The sequence below is a fragment of the Phoca vitulina genome, unplaced genomic scaffold, assembly GCF_004348235.1.
Source record: "Phoca vitulina isolate PV1807 unplaced genomic scaffold, GSC_HSeal_1.0 scaffold4, whole genome shotgun sequence".
Lineage (NCBI taxonomy): Eukaryota > Metazoa > Chordata > Mammalia > Carnivora > Phocidae > Phoca > Phoca vitulina.
The window spans coordinates 13,482,427-13,497,696 of record NW_022589707.1 but is presented as its reverse complement, the minus strand read 5'-3'; the positions used below and the strand labels follow the sequence as shown (position 1 = coordinate 13,497,696).

At 51.9% G+C, this 15,270-nt stretch overlaps 1 protein-coding gene across 1 annotated transcript in view; it reads right to left on the bottom strand.

Annotated features, from left to right (window-relative positions):
* The window catches only part of PLXNA4 (plexin A4), a 418,730-nt gene that overhangs the window by 335,626 nt on the left and 67,834 nt on the right, over positions 1–15,270 (bottom strand). Inside the window, exon 3 of the mRNA XM_032401552.1 lies at positions 3,471–3,653. Coding sequence (XP_032257443.1) covers positions 3,471–3,653 — 183 coding nt within the window. The remainder of the gene's footprint in view (positions 1–3,470; positions 3,654–15,270) is intronic.

The window sequence follows — 15,270 nt, the reverse complement described above, 5'->3', positions numbered from 1 at the left end:
CACGTGCACGCACGCATCAGAAAACGTAAAAGACATCCAAACTGGCAGTTTCCTCACCTCCTTTCCCTCTGCCTCATGTGATGTATGCACTAAAGGAGTGAAATTATGGTCATCAGAGGCCAGGTTGCAAATGATGAGGACCCACACCTTTCAAACAAAAGGAAAAGTCAGTAATTTCGAGGGCAGCCTATGGATCGCTACAGTCTAGCTCCCAGACCCCAGAAACACACAGCAAACCCCCAAGCCCTCCCATCCACCCCCCCACCTCGAGTCCCTTGTCGTATGGCAAAGAACTCTGCATGGCCCTTGATACACACAGGAGATTATTACAGGGCTCAGAGAAGACAACTCTGTAATTACGGCTACAGTATGATTTCCATTATTCTCACTCCCTGGTTTCAGCAGCTCACAAAACTTCCCGCAACATCCTCTTGTAGCCCCAAAGCATTTCACAGCTGGGCCTCTGCCCAAAAGGTGAATGTGGCCCGATAGCCTCTGGGAAAAGCAATACAGAGTGCTGGCAAGGAAAGGGGAGTGGTGCTCAGCGAGCCGGGGTGGTGGGAAATTCTATTGTTCCGAAAAAAATAAATAAACTGGCCAGTTTTGCTTTTTATTATTTCAAACAACTGGCTCAGCGGCCCAGCCTTCCTTTCCCAACTCAGACCGTCCCCTGGGCCAGCGGTGCCGAGTCTACAGCAGCCGTCGCTAGGCTCCTGCAAAACTATTAGGAGTGGGCTGCCACTCTGAGCTCGTAGCGCAGAAAGTTTGGCTGCCCCAACAGCCCAGTTTTCCCCAGGAGGGCTGCTGGCTCATTCCCCCTCACATGACCCTCTGCTCTTACCTCTCAAATGTTTATGCTTCACCAATCCCACCATTGCTCTGGAAATTAAATGGAACGTCCCAGGTGGCTGAAACAGAACTGTTCTGATATAAACTCCCCAATGCAAAAAAATGGGAAATGCCGGCCCGAGGTTTATAAAGCCCCAAGCCTCCTGGTCAGGTGATGCTTGTCGTTGCTGGCCCGGCTGACCTCTGGGGACACTTGAAGGCAAGGCTCTGCCTGCAGCCTGCCCTGTGAGCATTGTCTCTGTGCCCTGTGCATGCCCAGACTCCTGGATGTGTCCCCAGCCCACTGTCACAGAGATGTGCTGCACTCTGACCTCCCCATCAGGGGCCAGGCTTCCACGGGTGCAAGACAGTCAGCCCCCACTGACCTCAATCCACCCTCTGACCAACAGCACACATTTGCAGGTTGACTGTCTTGGGTTTACGATGCAGCCATGGCCGGGAAACATGTCTCTTTTTCTCCCCCAAGAGGAAATAACTGTCTGTTCTGTTATGTGCACTGAACTCTCAATGTTTATTTCACTGACACCAGCTCAGACGATGACCAAAAAAAAAAAAAAAAGAAAAGAAAAGCCTCCTACAGGATCCACTTACTCAGTCTTGCCAGCAAGTAAATGATCCTAAGGCACAGGGTAGGAAGTTCAGTGGGTGCGAATCTTCTAGCGCACTGGGGTAAGTTACTTCTCCATTGCACTGAGCTTGGGCTCACTAGAGAAAAGAGTGAAGGCTTGCTTGGTTTTTACTCTCCGTAGTGGCTCCACAGGGCCAGGCGAAGCAGGTCAACAGACATCTCATTGTACGAACTACATATGGGAATGCCTTCGGTATTTAGGACTCACTTTTCTAGCAAACCAAACTTACTGAATCATAATAAAGAATGAAATCATCTGAGCATCCAACAGAAACACCTTCAGGCCCATGCTCCAAAGCCTGGGTTTTTCCCTCCTCTGTTTATACTGAGGCTTATCGGACACAATTTCAGCCGGTTTGGATGCCTGACTCCCAGCTCACGGGAAGCTGGAAGCCACGGACAGAGGGAGGAGGAGACAGCGGGGTCGGCCCAGGCTCCTGACAGCAGCTGGAGGTGACGAGCCACAGTGTGCACTAGATGGAGAGGCAGGAGGCGGCCCCACCCAGACAGGAGTCGCGCCAGGACGACACAGCTACGGGTCACACACGACACCTTCTGGGGCGTCCACGAGGTTCGTGAGCCAGAATCGCCGCAAGACGCCAAGCAGCAACAAAACGTTTGCTTGGGTTTAATAGAGTCTTTGCAGAGAGGCAGGAAACTGTGAAATACAGCTCTTAAAGCCACGTAGATGGTGGTCACATGCGTTGTGCATTTGCCATGTGAGGCCGTACTCTAGGGCGTCAGTTAGCTCTCCGGGCAGTACCAGATGGTGGCACGCCGCCCGCACCAGCCTCCTGGTGCCTCGTGGCATGTCACCAGCACAGGCTTCCTCTTCCAGATACTACCCGTGTCACCACTCCCCACACATGCCCACCTCACACACACCTGTATGCTCACACGCCAGCCCCACTGCCTGTTCCAGGAGATGTAGAATTTAAAGAAAGAAATGATGGCCGGGCTGTTACAGAGTAGGATGGGAGGGTAGGCAAAGTCTTCTAGATTTGCTGAGAGTATGTCCCCTTGACCACGCGCAGCTGATACCCAGAAATGCAGCAAAGGGAAAGTAGAGCTCAAAGTTGTCTCAGATCGGGCAGTGCCCGATGCGGAATCACACAACATCCAGAGAATTCTGAGGGAAGCCTAAATTAGACAAGCAGGAGTTCCACATGGACTCACCAATATTTCCCTGGGACAAGACTGAAGTGCAATTATCAGCTAACACAAAACAGGAGGTACGGCGTAGTCTTAGGAAGGCTTTGGATACCATCAAGGGGGGGCTCTCGGGCACCAGCTCCAAGTCACTGAGATGAGAAGCCTGAGCAGAGGTGGGTGAGGGAAGAGTCTTGGATGGAAGGGTGCCCCCAACACTGCTGATGGACCAATATCACCCAGTACCCCGAGGCCAGCAAGCTCTGGGGGACAAGGAGGAAAAGCTCCTGTCCCACATCACACCATTCTACTCCACCTCAAGTAATTTCTATGCCCCCACAATACCCACAGTTTCCTCATCCCACGATCTGACACAGCCCCATTATCAACCCCAGCAGGTCCTGCACTTTCCTCCATCTATTTCCCTGCACAGATTCCAGATGGATGCACTCGTCAAAAGGACTGAAGCAAGAGGAACATGTACATAACTTGCCCCTGCCCACCTTCCCCAGCCACCCCAGCCTTAGAAAGCCTTTGCGTTAGGGCACAAACCCAAGCTGGACAGAGCACACCATCGCGAGGCTGGGGCAACTCCTCCACGTGCACCCCAGCCCCAGGGAAGAGGTGCATCTGCACACTCACCCACTGTGATTCCCACAGTAACCCTCCGCACAAAGGCAAAGGGCCAGGGTATCAGTCATGACCTCAAGAGTGACATATCTCCTTAGCTCAAACTTGTATCACTTGCCCACCAGGGCCAAAGTAGTAAAACATGAAATCATATCCATCCCAGTGGGGACAGATGGCCTTCAGAATAACCAAAATGAGTGCACCTCATTCCTACCTTCTTCAGCTTGCCACTTTTGGTGCCCACGAAGGCCAGAGAGTGATTCTTGTAGACGTATGCGATGACAGAAGTCATGCGGTCCCTGTCCTCCGTGAACACAGGAATGCCGCGCACCATCTCGGACACACCCAGGGGGGCATTCATATCCAGGCCACAGAAATTATCATCAATGGTTAAGAGCTGAAAATTAAAAAGGAGAAAAATTAGGAGGGAATATCAGGGCAATAAGCAGAAGTACCGAGTCAGGGAGCTACAGGGCTAGAAGAATCCCTTTTTTACATGAAAAACTCGGATCCAGAGAAACTAGGTGACCTGTCAACACTCAAGCAGGTGGCAGGACCATGGCAAAAAAACACAGCTCCTGAGAGTCTCTTTCCTCTCCTGGCCTCCATGGTCTCTCTGCCCCACCTCCAACCCCTTCCAGGCGCCATCTTGGTAGCTTAGATTGTCCATCATCACCATCACACTAGCAAGCACTGGGCCAGCACCCATGAGCGGGGCTCCAGACAGCTCTCCTTAGGAATAAGAGGGGATATGGCCTCCATACCTAGAACTTACTAAGTTGAGCAGACACACAGATGAGGACTCAAGAGCATAGAACAGAAAACTGGAAACATTAACACGTGAATGACAATACCATGACAGAGGCATGTGCAGACAATCAGTTGGGGAGAGAGAAATAGGAGAAGTGGAAGGTTCACGAATGAACTCAACAAGCCACAGAGGTGCCTCATGATGCCCATCTCAGGCTCCCTGCTTTTGTTTTAAAAGCGTGGTGAAGATGGGAAATCCTGGCCTTGTCATACCTACACCAGCATGTCCCTAAGTGTCTTCTGTGGAAGTCAAGTCCCCCCAAGATGCTCTACCAAAACAGGACTCCTTGGGCAAATAATTTTGTACTGAAACATAATATGTTCTAAAACCATATAAGAGACTCATAACAATTAGTTACAGTAAAGGTTTGAAAAGTCTTTTTAAGAAGAAATATGTTTAACATTCCTTCAGCCTTTCCCAAACATTGTATGTAAAATATATGTAAAAATGACTGGAACACCTATGAGCCTTCCTTAAAGAGAATATCCCCTGGATACCCTGTTTCCTGACTCCTGGACAATTCCAGGAGTCAGGGAACCAAGAGCAAAAACCTTTGGACCATTTTCCCCACAGTGTTTCGGCTGAATCCCTCCCTGTTTTATTCCAGGCTCCCAGATTCCCATGTGAGCACAGGGTCACAGCTGGGTTCTGTCCCACCGAGGAGTAGAGAAGACCTTGCCACGGCTGGCATGGAGTCCCCAGCGCCCCCACCGAGCAGCTCTGGTGTGACACAGACTTCTCTGAAAGCTCTAGGAACCTACGCTGGCTTTTCCTCTCCTTCTCAGAAGAACTGTGTGGCCTTAGAAGAGTTATTCCGTCTTCTCATGCTTTTATTTTCCACTCTATAAAGATGAAGGAAACAAGCCCTGCTTTTTGATGGGTTTCCATAAAGCCTATAGAGCTCACGCCTGTAAACGTCTTTGGACTTTGCAGAAAAAGGAGTGAAATAAAATCCAAGGTGTCACTTTTTTAAAGGCTTCAATCCAGCCAAAGGAAAAGGCATCTGGAGAACCAGCAGGCAGGCTCTTGCCAGCGGAGCTGTGTGAAAGTGGCCAACTCTGAGCTTTCCAGGGACTCAGGGGGCCCCTCGGCTCCCTCCCAGGATAGGGGGCGGCAACAAGGATTGTCCATCTCAGGGAAGAAAACGTGCTGAGCATCTAAAACCTCTCTCTGACCCCTCTCCTCTTTCTTATCATGGGGGCGGCTGGGGCAGAGCTGGGGAGAGCCTGGGCAGCCCGGGCAGGCCACGTGCGGAGCAGATGTCTGCACCACGCCTTTGATCTCCTCTGGCCTGTCTTGCATAGTCTGGTCCAACAGCCCAGGCCAAACACAACCCCCAACTCCTCCCCCCACCCAAAGAAACAATATAGAAGTCAAAGTTAGGAGGGAGCTTTCAAGGTCTAGTCTGATCTTTATGGTTCTTTCCTAAAATGAGATGGGCGAGACCGGTGGTGGGGGGCAAAAGGGATAGAAAGAAAAGAAGGAGGAAAAATCCAGATAAAGGAGAATGGTGCCTTCTCCCTGCCGGACATAATAGCAGCGTGACCCGCCAGGCATGCCAAGGGCAGCCTAGGGCATGCTGGGAATCCTCATGGCCTTGCATGTTCCTGCCTCCACTTCATAGGGAGTTCTCATCCCTGACTTTCTTGGGCCTAAGCTGTGCCACAGGGACTTCTGCCGTTATGATCCATTTTCCAAGTAGATGAGGCTGGAAGATTATCCACACAGCACAAGGAGAAACTGAGGCAGGGAGCAAGGCAAGCCACATTTGACATTATCCCACCACCCTTAGCACAAACATGTGCCTCACTGACATGGGGAGCCTTAGGCTGCTCAGCCCCCAGAATTACATTTCTGAGTGGCCAGTTACCGAATACCATTCTTCCCCTTGACTGGGCAGAACACAAACCAATAAATAAACAATCGCTTACAAAAAGAGTGTAAGCGTTTGGCCAATTGCAGCATTAAATCATGGTTTGCTCAGAGGCAGCAAGTCTCTGCCACTCGGACAACTTGAGCGGCAAGGGGCCCAAGGAGGAATGTTTCCACTGGAAGGAAGCAAGGACAGCTCGGCCTGGTGGCCTGGTGGCCAGGGCCCTGCCCGTCTTTGGCTCAGGACGGCTCCCTGAGAGGCTCAGGCAGGAGGCAGGCAATCTGCTCACCTGTACGTGACAGTCATCCCCCACACTGCCTACCTCATGGTGTTGTCATCAGGCTCAAATAAGGCCAAGGCTGCAGCTGGGCTTCCTAACGTGGCATTGGGATTCCAGGGACAATGATGGCTTTCTCCCGAGCCCCCTCCCACCATGTATCGGTTTCTCCCTCTAAACAGGGCTCCAGGTGATAAAGGTGTGATCGAGGCCTTGAACCAGGTGCAGTCCAGGTCCACATGGATGCTCAGGTCCCCCAGCTGTGGCACAAGGGGGTCTTACTCTTTGTTTCCTCAAAGCAGGTGCAATGGGGGGAGGGGTGGAATTTTTAACACTGAAGTAGCAGAAAAAACACAGGACTCGGGTTCACACGGCAGCCCGCTTCTCAACTATACAACTTGGTATAGGCATCTCCTGTTCTCTGAGCTTCACTCCCCTCGGCTGGACTGTCATGAGGGCCAGGTGAGAAAGCAGGTGTGAAGACACTGACTAACCTGGAAAGCACTTTGTCAATTTGAGGTGATATTTCATATTCATTTTTTTAATGGGAATCCTGCCCAGAATGGGAGTAGGATGGCTACAGGGAGTGTCCCTAGCATGGCTCCTGACCGGAGCAGGCTCCCTAAGGACACCACCATGCCGGGTCTGAGCTGCGGCCCCAGGGCAATTAGAGCACCAGGGTGGGTGGGTGGGGGACCCCATAGGGACCACAGACCGGGGAGGCTGAGGTGGAAGGAGCAGATGCCAGAGCCGTGTGGGTCCTGGAAGGAAAGGCTAATTGGTGAAAGCCTTTGACAGGTGAGGGCTGGCGTGGATTCCAGAACACCCTAGGCAGTGGGGGAGGAGAGTGTCTGCCCTTGCCCTGGCCCAGCTCTCCCCTGGGCCCCATTAACAGCCAGATTAGAGCGGCAGCCAGAGGAGCCAGGAGTGGACTGCACCCCAGCGTAATCAGAAGCCCGGCCACAGCTCTCCCTCGGCTGCTCCACAGACGCCCACAAATGAGCTTTGGCCATTGTTAAAATGCTTATTTGTTAGCAACTTCATGCTCACCAAGGACAAAATAAGGTTCTGTGCCATGAGAATCTATGCGGTGCCTACTTGGGCAACCCTGTGAACAGACAGGGTTCTGTTAAAGCCTTAGACAGGGCTACAGCCTTCTGCCCCGATCAGGAAGATCCCAAATCTGCTCTCCACAGATGTCTTCATGATTGCATGGCTTATAAATTAAGATCTATGGTCCACTGGATTCCAGGGACCATGAGCTCAAGGACAGGACCATGTTTTAGGTGTCTTTGTACCCTTAGCTTAGTTTCTGGTTCGTAGTAGGTTAAGACATATGTGTTGAAAGAATGGATGGATGGATGGATGGATGGAAGGATGGATGAGTAAATGGAAGCCCGACTTTCACAGTAGTTAACACTGTGGAACTAGAATCAGAATGCCTTGGTTTGAACCCCAACTCTACCACTTAATGCTGTGTGACCTTGGGCAAGGTACCTAACCTCTCTGTGTCTCAGCTTATCATTGGTAGAATGGGGATAATGTTATGAGTATATACTTCCTAGTGCTGTGGTAAGGATTAAATGATTTAATGCATGTAGAACAACTGTCTGGCACTTAGGGCTATAGGAGTGTTCGCTCTTATTGTTTGTCATCCTTAGACAATTCTGACAACCTTTGTGAGTCTCATGTTTTGGGGGAAATTCATGGTATCTACCTCAGAGCGGTGTTCCCACAATCAAAGGGCCTAATGTCATCAAGATGAAATAGCAAAAGGGGAACTTCCTAAAGATCTATAAGGCCTATGGAGGCTGAAGGAGGGAACAGAGGAATGGGGTAAAATCCGGAACATTTAGCGCTCTTCATTAGGAATGCAAATTCTCGAACCGACCCCAGATCTACTGGATAGGGAACTCTGGGAGTGAGGCTCAGGGACCTGCATCTTAACACCTTCCCAGGTAGGTGACGTGACCATTCACCAGGTTTGAGAAGCACCGGCCTGGGACCCCGGCTCCCGCCGAGGTCCCTTCCTTGCTGAGGGCATCACAGCCCAGGCAGGTGCAGCAAGAGACAGCCTAGCGGCTCCGGAGCAGGGCCCGCCGGGCCGGAGGCAGAGGCTCCCCGGCGGCCTCCCGAGCGGCAGCGGCAGCTGAGGTGGTGTGGAGAGCTGGAGCTGACACTCCAAATTACAATCTAATAGCTTACCACGCTTCCCTTGCGCTCGACGACAAAGGTTACCGTGCAATTACGCGTCGCCACATACAAATGACAGAGCAGTTATGGTTACTTTACCAATTACGGGGAAATTGCTCCCACTCTGTAGAGAGACTGGCACTCTGAAAAGCTCTATCATCGCCACAGAAAGGGGGTTTTAATTCTGCCGGCATCCTTCCTCTGGCTGCCTCCCCAGGCTCCTGGGGCAGAGCTGCAAAGCGGTCACCCAAGGACCCCAGAGGTGTCCGGTGGTCTCTGGGGAGACTCTGAATGGGGCGGAGGAAGACAGCGGACTTGGGAGACAGCGGGGGGTGTCTCGTCGGGAGCTCCTCAGCACCGCCCGCCCCCAGCCCCGTGCCCTAGTGACAGACTCATAAGGAACCCCTGTCACCCTGACACCTGTGCCGAGCCACCTGGAAGAACTCCGGTGATGAGGCGGGCGGGGACCTGGTCCTGAAACTGCTTCTCACTCCGGCTAGCGCAGCCCCTGGCCTGGTTTCTGCGGGTACCTCCCCTCCCCGTGGGGCTGTCTGAGCCCCGCCCTCAGATGCCCACCTTTGCAGAAGCCCCACATGGAGTCCTTATTATGGGAAGGTCAGAACTAGGCCAGAGCTCAGTGATCCAAACGTGGTGCTAATGAGGCAAAGGTCACCAGGTCCATCCCCCTGTGGGCCAATTAGCTCAGCTCGAGGACGTGGCCTCTTCCATAGCCACAGGCCGGCCCCCTTACCCCAGGCATCGGCTGTTTACAAATATCCGGAATTGATCCAAAAGAGGCCGACCAGGTAAGCCAGCGGGGACAGACAGATGCCGCCCAACTCCTCCAAACGGGGATGCAGCGGCCAACTGCTCTGGGTCGGCAGCAGTAATCTTGAGCCCAGGATAGAAAATACAAAGTCAGACCTGGTCCTCCCCCGCTCTGTGGGCAGCTCCTGGTCCAGCAAAGAGAGTCCTTCCATCTGGGAGCAAACCAGCTCTCCCACCTTTCCTAAATGCAAAAGTAGCACCTAGCCTCATGCAGAGGAGTCCTGGGCACCCCAGGCTCACCCCCAGCACTGGAAGCCCAGACCATCACACAGGGGGAGAAGGTACCAGAGACTTGCCCAAGCTCACCCACTGAAGAGCCTTTAGTTGAGCCTTTTTCCATCAAATTTTGGTATCTTAGGCTATTGGAACTCCTGTCTCTATGAGGAGAAACTGAGGCAGTAAATGAAAACAACACTATTTACTGTTCCTCACTTATTAATATGCTTAAGAACGTGTAGGAAGGAACAAGTAAACAAAGGCCTAGGTGAGGACCCAAAAATATACAGATGGAAACATCTCATCTGTTTCTGCTGCTTTCCCGGTGGGGGAGACAGACCTGGGCCACGACCTGGACAAGGCCTTCCGTGCCCTGCCTCAGTTGTACACACAGTGCTAGAGGCACAGTGGGCACAGGGAAGCAGCAGGGCTTCGCAGGAGAGGTGACGTCCCGGCTCAGCTCTGAGCGCTCCATCCAGCACAGAGCATGGCCACTCTTTCACACCTCGGTGGTCTCAGAGAAGGCAAATAAATCAACATCTTAGAATCCAACAGCCCCATTTTACAGAAGGGGAAATAGAGGTCTATAGAGCAAAATGACCCCCATGGGACCCACTGATGGGAAAATGGTACCAGAACCCCAAATCCCCATCTGGAGGGAAAAAACTGATCTTACATAGGAGCTTCCTCCAGGGTGGCTATAGGGTGGCCCCAAAGGAAGCTATTCCAGGTCAGAGACTACTCAGGGAAGACTCTCTGCCTCTACTTCTCCTGCCACCCAGGATGAGGGCTCTGCCTTTCTGGGGCCTCTAGAAGCAATGAACTCTCCCCTACAGAGAAGGCCATTGGCCTATCAACACAACAGTGCTTCCTCCCTTCCTGGGTCTGTTGGTCCCAAAGAAAAGCGAGGGCTGAAGTTTTGAAAAGGAACATAAGTTAGGAGAAAAAGAGGAGGGACGCCCATGTGGTGCTTGCTCATGTGGAAAAGAAAAGGTCTTGGATTCTTCATGCTCAGCAGCCCTAAATTCTTCCCATTAATTACATTTACACACACACACACACACACACACACCCCAAAAGCTGATCACAGCAGACTTCCACTGGAAATGGGGAATCAGTGAATTACGCACGTGGGATTTCTTTTTAAAGGGAGATATTGATCAGATAAGCTGAAGTAGCTCATGTCCAAATACAGATTTCAATTGTAAAGCTCTGCAGTACAAGCAGGTAATAATCACCCACTTATTGGGGGCCATAGGTCAAATATGACCACTGACCCCTAAGGTGTTAATAAATGCAACAGGGGCTGATACCCACGGCACATCCACCCCTTGAGATGACTCTGAGCACCCTCTGACTGCAGGGGCAGAAGTAAGCAGACAGAATGCTCAGGGAGGTGGAAACATCTTGAGGAGGCTTTGGAAGGCTTTGGTTTACCTTTTACCAAAAGCTTCTTACTCCATAAAATAGTCCATGTGCCTGAGTGCTCATTTCTGAAACAAAAAAAGCAATCCCCAAAACTGGACTATGTGACCCACCAATTGGTTTACTGTCCTCCATAAAATTTCCTTTCTCTTTTCTGAGTTCTAACCCTCCCCTGAAGGTCTGCCCATGGCCCATGCTGACCTTGCAGGTTGAACTCTCTTGAGAGCCAGGTAAGTCCTTGTAGCAGGTGAAGGCCGGCCCTCACACCCCAGCTGTGAGCACAGATGTCGGAAATGGAATGAGGGAATGAGGTCTCATCCACTTCGTTACTAATGCACTATCTCAGAATGATTCCTGTATTGTGTCTTTTTCAATGAGATTGTAGGAGAAATGAACATGTACGGAGACAGAGAAGGGAAGCCAGCAAACCACAGTCAACAGTAACTTAGACAAAACTGCTATGGAAGGGGCTTCATGAGAGATGTCTCAGGGTTGGAAGAACAACCCAACAAATCACACCAAGGTTCCCAAGAGTCAAGTGCCCTGTTTCCGAGCATCTTAAAAGGGTGGGTACTAAAATATAGGACAGAAGGTCATCATGCTGTAGGAGTTCTGTGTGTGTATTGGCTTCTGATGCAAACATTCACTAGATTAAATGCACTTAACTAGCTATGAATCCATGGAAGTGACTTGCTAAAAGCAATGCTTATTTTGGTACTCATTTTACTATTTCTATGTGTGTTTGAGACTATCTGTGCCCAATCCCACCAAATAGCTAAGTGGTCTTTCACTCATCATCATCATAAGCTCTCCTTCTAATAGGAAGCTAATGCCACTATTTTGAGCTCTTTCCCCAGGAGAGAGGCATTAGGCCAAGCACACTCTTTGCAGGCCTGGAGGTAACCACAGTCAGCTATAGTAATGTACCCATCCTAGGAATTGCTGAGCGCAGCCAGCAAAGAGTAGCTCCAACCTAGCATAGGATCCTGGGGGTTGAACCCGTGACCTTCTCCTCATTAGCTCAGCTGCTGAGGCCCCCAGGTTTCTGCCTCTGATAAGCAGACAGGCCCATGATACCATGATCACAGCAAGAGAACCAGGACCCCCACTCCACTGGCCCAGTTCTACAGATGGCTACCATGTTGAGGCTAGTCCAGTAGCTGAGCCTGGGGACCCTAGGGAAACACCAGGGAAGGCTTCTCAGTGTTGGGAACTGTCCCAAGCACAACCCCGTTGGGTGCTGCTTCTGTTCATTTGTATCTTAGCTTCAAATGTGCCCAATGTCTACCTGCCAAGGGCAAAGAGGTTCCACACTGCCCATCAATCCCACATTCCCACTCCCCTCCCAGGCTACTGCAGACTGCCTCAGCACCCCCAGAGCTGTAATTGGAGCAGGGCATGCCACGATGATTAAGTTTGTGTGTTTTCTGGCAGGCTCTGGGAGGCAGTGGCCCCGCTGGCCAGGCTGAATTATGGGGTCGGCCATTCCCTTGTTAGTGGGAATAAATTTTATTAGGCCCATTCTCATGGCCATGCATCTTCCCCTCTTGCTCCTCAGGCCCGTGTGTGAGTCTGGATAATGTTGCCTGCATGCAGGATAAATCAGCCAAACAAATCCCATTATATTTTGTAACACTGACAGAGACACAGTAATGACACCGGGACTGGGAAAGATGTGGGCTTTCTTCTCCCGCCGCTCCCGTTTCATCTACGTGGACAGCCTGTGGGGCCCCCAATCCACCAGGGGAAGACATGTACATGGAGAGGCCAAATGGGAAACTCCCCTAGTTGTCTTTTTGTCTTCTCTCCACAAACTTTGTTAATGAAAAGAAGCAAGCACCCTGCACCGATGTGCAGTCACTCCCTTCTGCCTTGCAAAAACCGAGGGACCCCTGAAGGTAACAGCAGGGAGGGTCTGGCTTGAAATGTAGCCTCTCCTTCGAATGCCTTCACTTAGCATTCATAACGTGTGCCGGATGGACAGGCAGGCGAACAGGGCACATTCCAGGCCTATGGAACGTAACATCTGGGTTAGGCCCAGCCCAAATCTCTCCAACGCAGATACTGGTGAGGACAAAAATATAAGTCTGACACCCTAGCAGTGTTATTAAATCCCTTTCTGTCCCATCAGGTGGTTCTTATAACCCAAGGAGAATAAACAGGTGGGGCCGTGAAACGTTGAAGCATCTTACAAACACAAGGTGTTCTGTGTCTCTCATTACTTATTAATGTCCATGTATTTCTCTTTTGTTAGGAGTCTCAACACACTTTATGAAAGGGATATTATTTTTATCACCTCCTTCCTGAAATGTGTAATTCAAAGTGAAAGGGAAGCTGCTCACCAGCCCAGCGACATCTCGAGACCAGGGACTGGCTGCGACCCAGAGGCCCGAACTCTCCAGCCAGAATCCCAGCCAAGAGGCCACCCTGTGAGGATGACAGGACTTGAAGGAAAGGCCCAGAATGCAGAGCTGGACCGTGACGTCTGGCTGGTCTGCGTGCTCACTGAACGAGAGGCCCGGCTGCCGATGTCGGCTGGGCTGCCACACGCCGTGTGGGGCGTGTGTGCGCGTGTGCACGTGTGCACGTGAGCGGGACCTTGCTGCATTAGCTGCTCCGCGTAGTGTGTGGGTGGAGGAGAATACATCACAGAAAGAGGGGGAAGAGGGACTTAGGAGGTGAGCGTAAGCTCGATAGCAGACCACAGCAGGGAGAGCAGCAGAGACAGGACTGAGGGGCCTCTGGGGTCTCCTGGCACGTGTCGGGGTTAAAATTCTGCATGTGGGACTCCCGGGTCCCGTCACTCTCCCTGCTGACTCATCAGGCTCCAGCGTGGCATTCTGGGGGGCCATATCCCCTCGCCTGGCCCAGCACACCACCCAAGGCTCAGCCATCATCCTGTACCCCGAAGCACCACGTGTGCTTAGCTGGGATATGACTGTCATTGCAAACCCTGCTGGCCAAAAAGAGGGAGGTGGATGGCCTTCTCGCCGGCATACCCAGAAGAGAAGCCAAATCCAGGGGAGAGAGGGAAAACTTGGTTCTATAAAGACTGGGGTTGCAGTATGGCAGGCCCCCAAATGCCAAACGTGAAGCCTGGAGTACTGGGTCACCGGGCTGTTGGGGGGTGAGTGCCGGGGCCCATGAGAAAGGAGAGGTGTGGCATGAGCTCTCCCTGGGACTTGAGTTTGGTGGACCTGGTGTGCGTGCATGCGTGTGTGTGTGTGTGTGTGTGTGTGAGATGCAGTGGAGCTGAGGAAGGAGGCGTGCGGCAGGCAAGAGGAGGAGTTCCTGGTCTGAGCGGCAAGAGAAAACCTTGCCTTGCGCCATGAACAACAGGATGCACCCCATCTCGCCAGAGTCGCACTTCCTGCTGGCTGGGAACAAGAAAACACTCTGAGCGGACGAGCAGAAACCAGCCTCCGGAGCCCGGGATGGCCGCCTGACCATTCCGGATGCTCACTCTCGTGCCGTTTCAGGATACCAGGCGCCAGACAAACCTGAGAACCATCCAGGCTGGGATGGGAGGCCAGCCCAAGACCAGGGCAGGGGTGGAGGGGTGACCCTGTCTCCTCCCAGGGCTGCCGTGCTGCAAAACCAATGCATCCAGGAGTCAAAGCAAGGGCACCTGTGAGTGTGGTTCTCCCTCACTACTCCTCACTGTTCGACATGAAGAGAAGCTTGGTGTTAAAAATCAAAAACTCAGTCCTTATGCCTCTGTGAACCTTGTGGGATAGAGCAGGGCTGGCAGGTAAACCCCAAGTCAGATAGATACCTGGTTTGGCAATGCTCTCAACCAGGGACTTCCAGAAATGTGAGAGACTTTTCTAGTTCTTGCAGTGATGGGGGGGTCCCCACTGGCACTTAGTGGTCTAGGGTCCAGGATCTCAGGATCGTAAATGCCCCACAAAGCCCAGACAATCCCTGCACCATAGATTGTCCCATGCCAGATGCCACTAGCAGACCACTGAGCACCACTGGGGAAAGCACTGGGCTGAGAATGAGGATGCATAGTAGGTTCTAGTCCACCAGTCCCATGACCTTGAGTGATGTACTTGACTTTTCTGTTCTTTCAATTTCTCAACTGGTGAGAATGTTGCCTTTGCTATTATCCTACGGCACCGTCGCAAGAAGAAAAGGAGGTGATGAGCCCCTCTGTAAACTGTCAGGCCCAATATGAACGAACCCCTGCAACGGGATTGCCAGTTGGCTCAGAGGCCACCCCTTCCTGCTCCAGCTACGGAGACTGGACCGGTGTGAGGCAATGATTCTGGATAACAGTTTCTGCCCCAGGCACCTACATTTTGTACTGGAAGGTCACTCGAAGTTCAAGTCTTGAGGGGAAGATGAAGAAGCTGATTTTTGCCCCATCCAGCCTCATCAACGCTAAA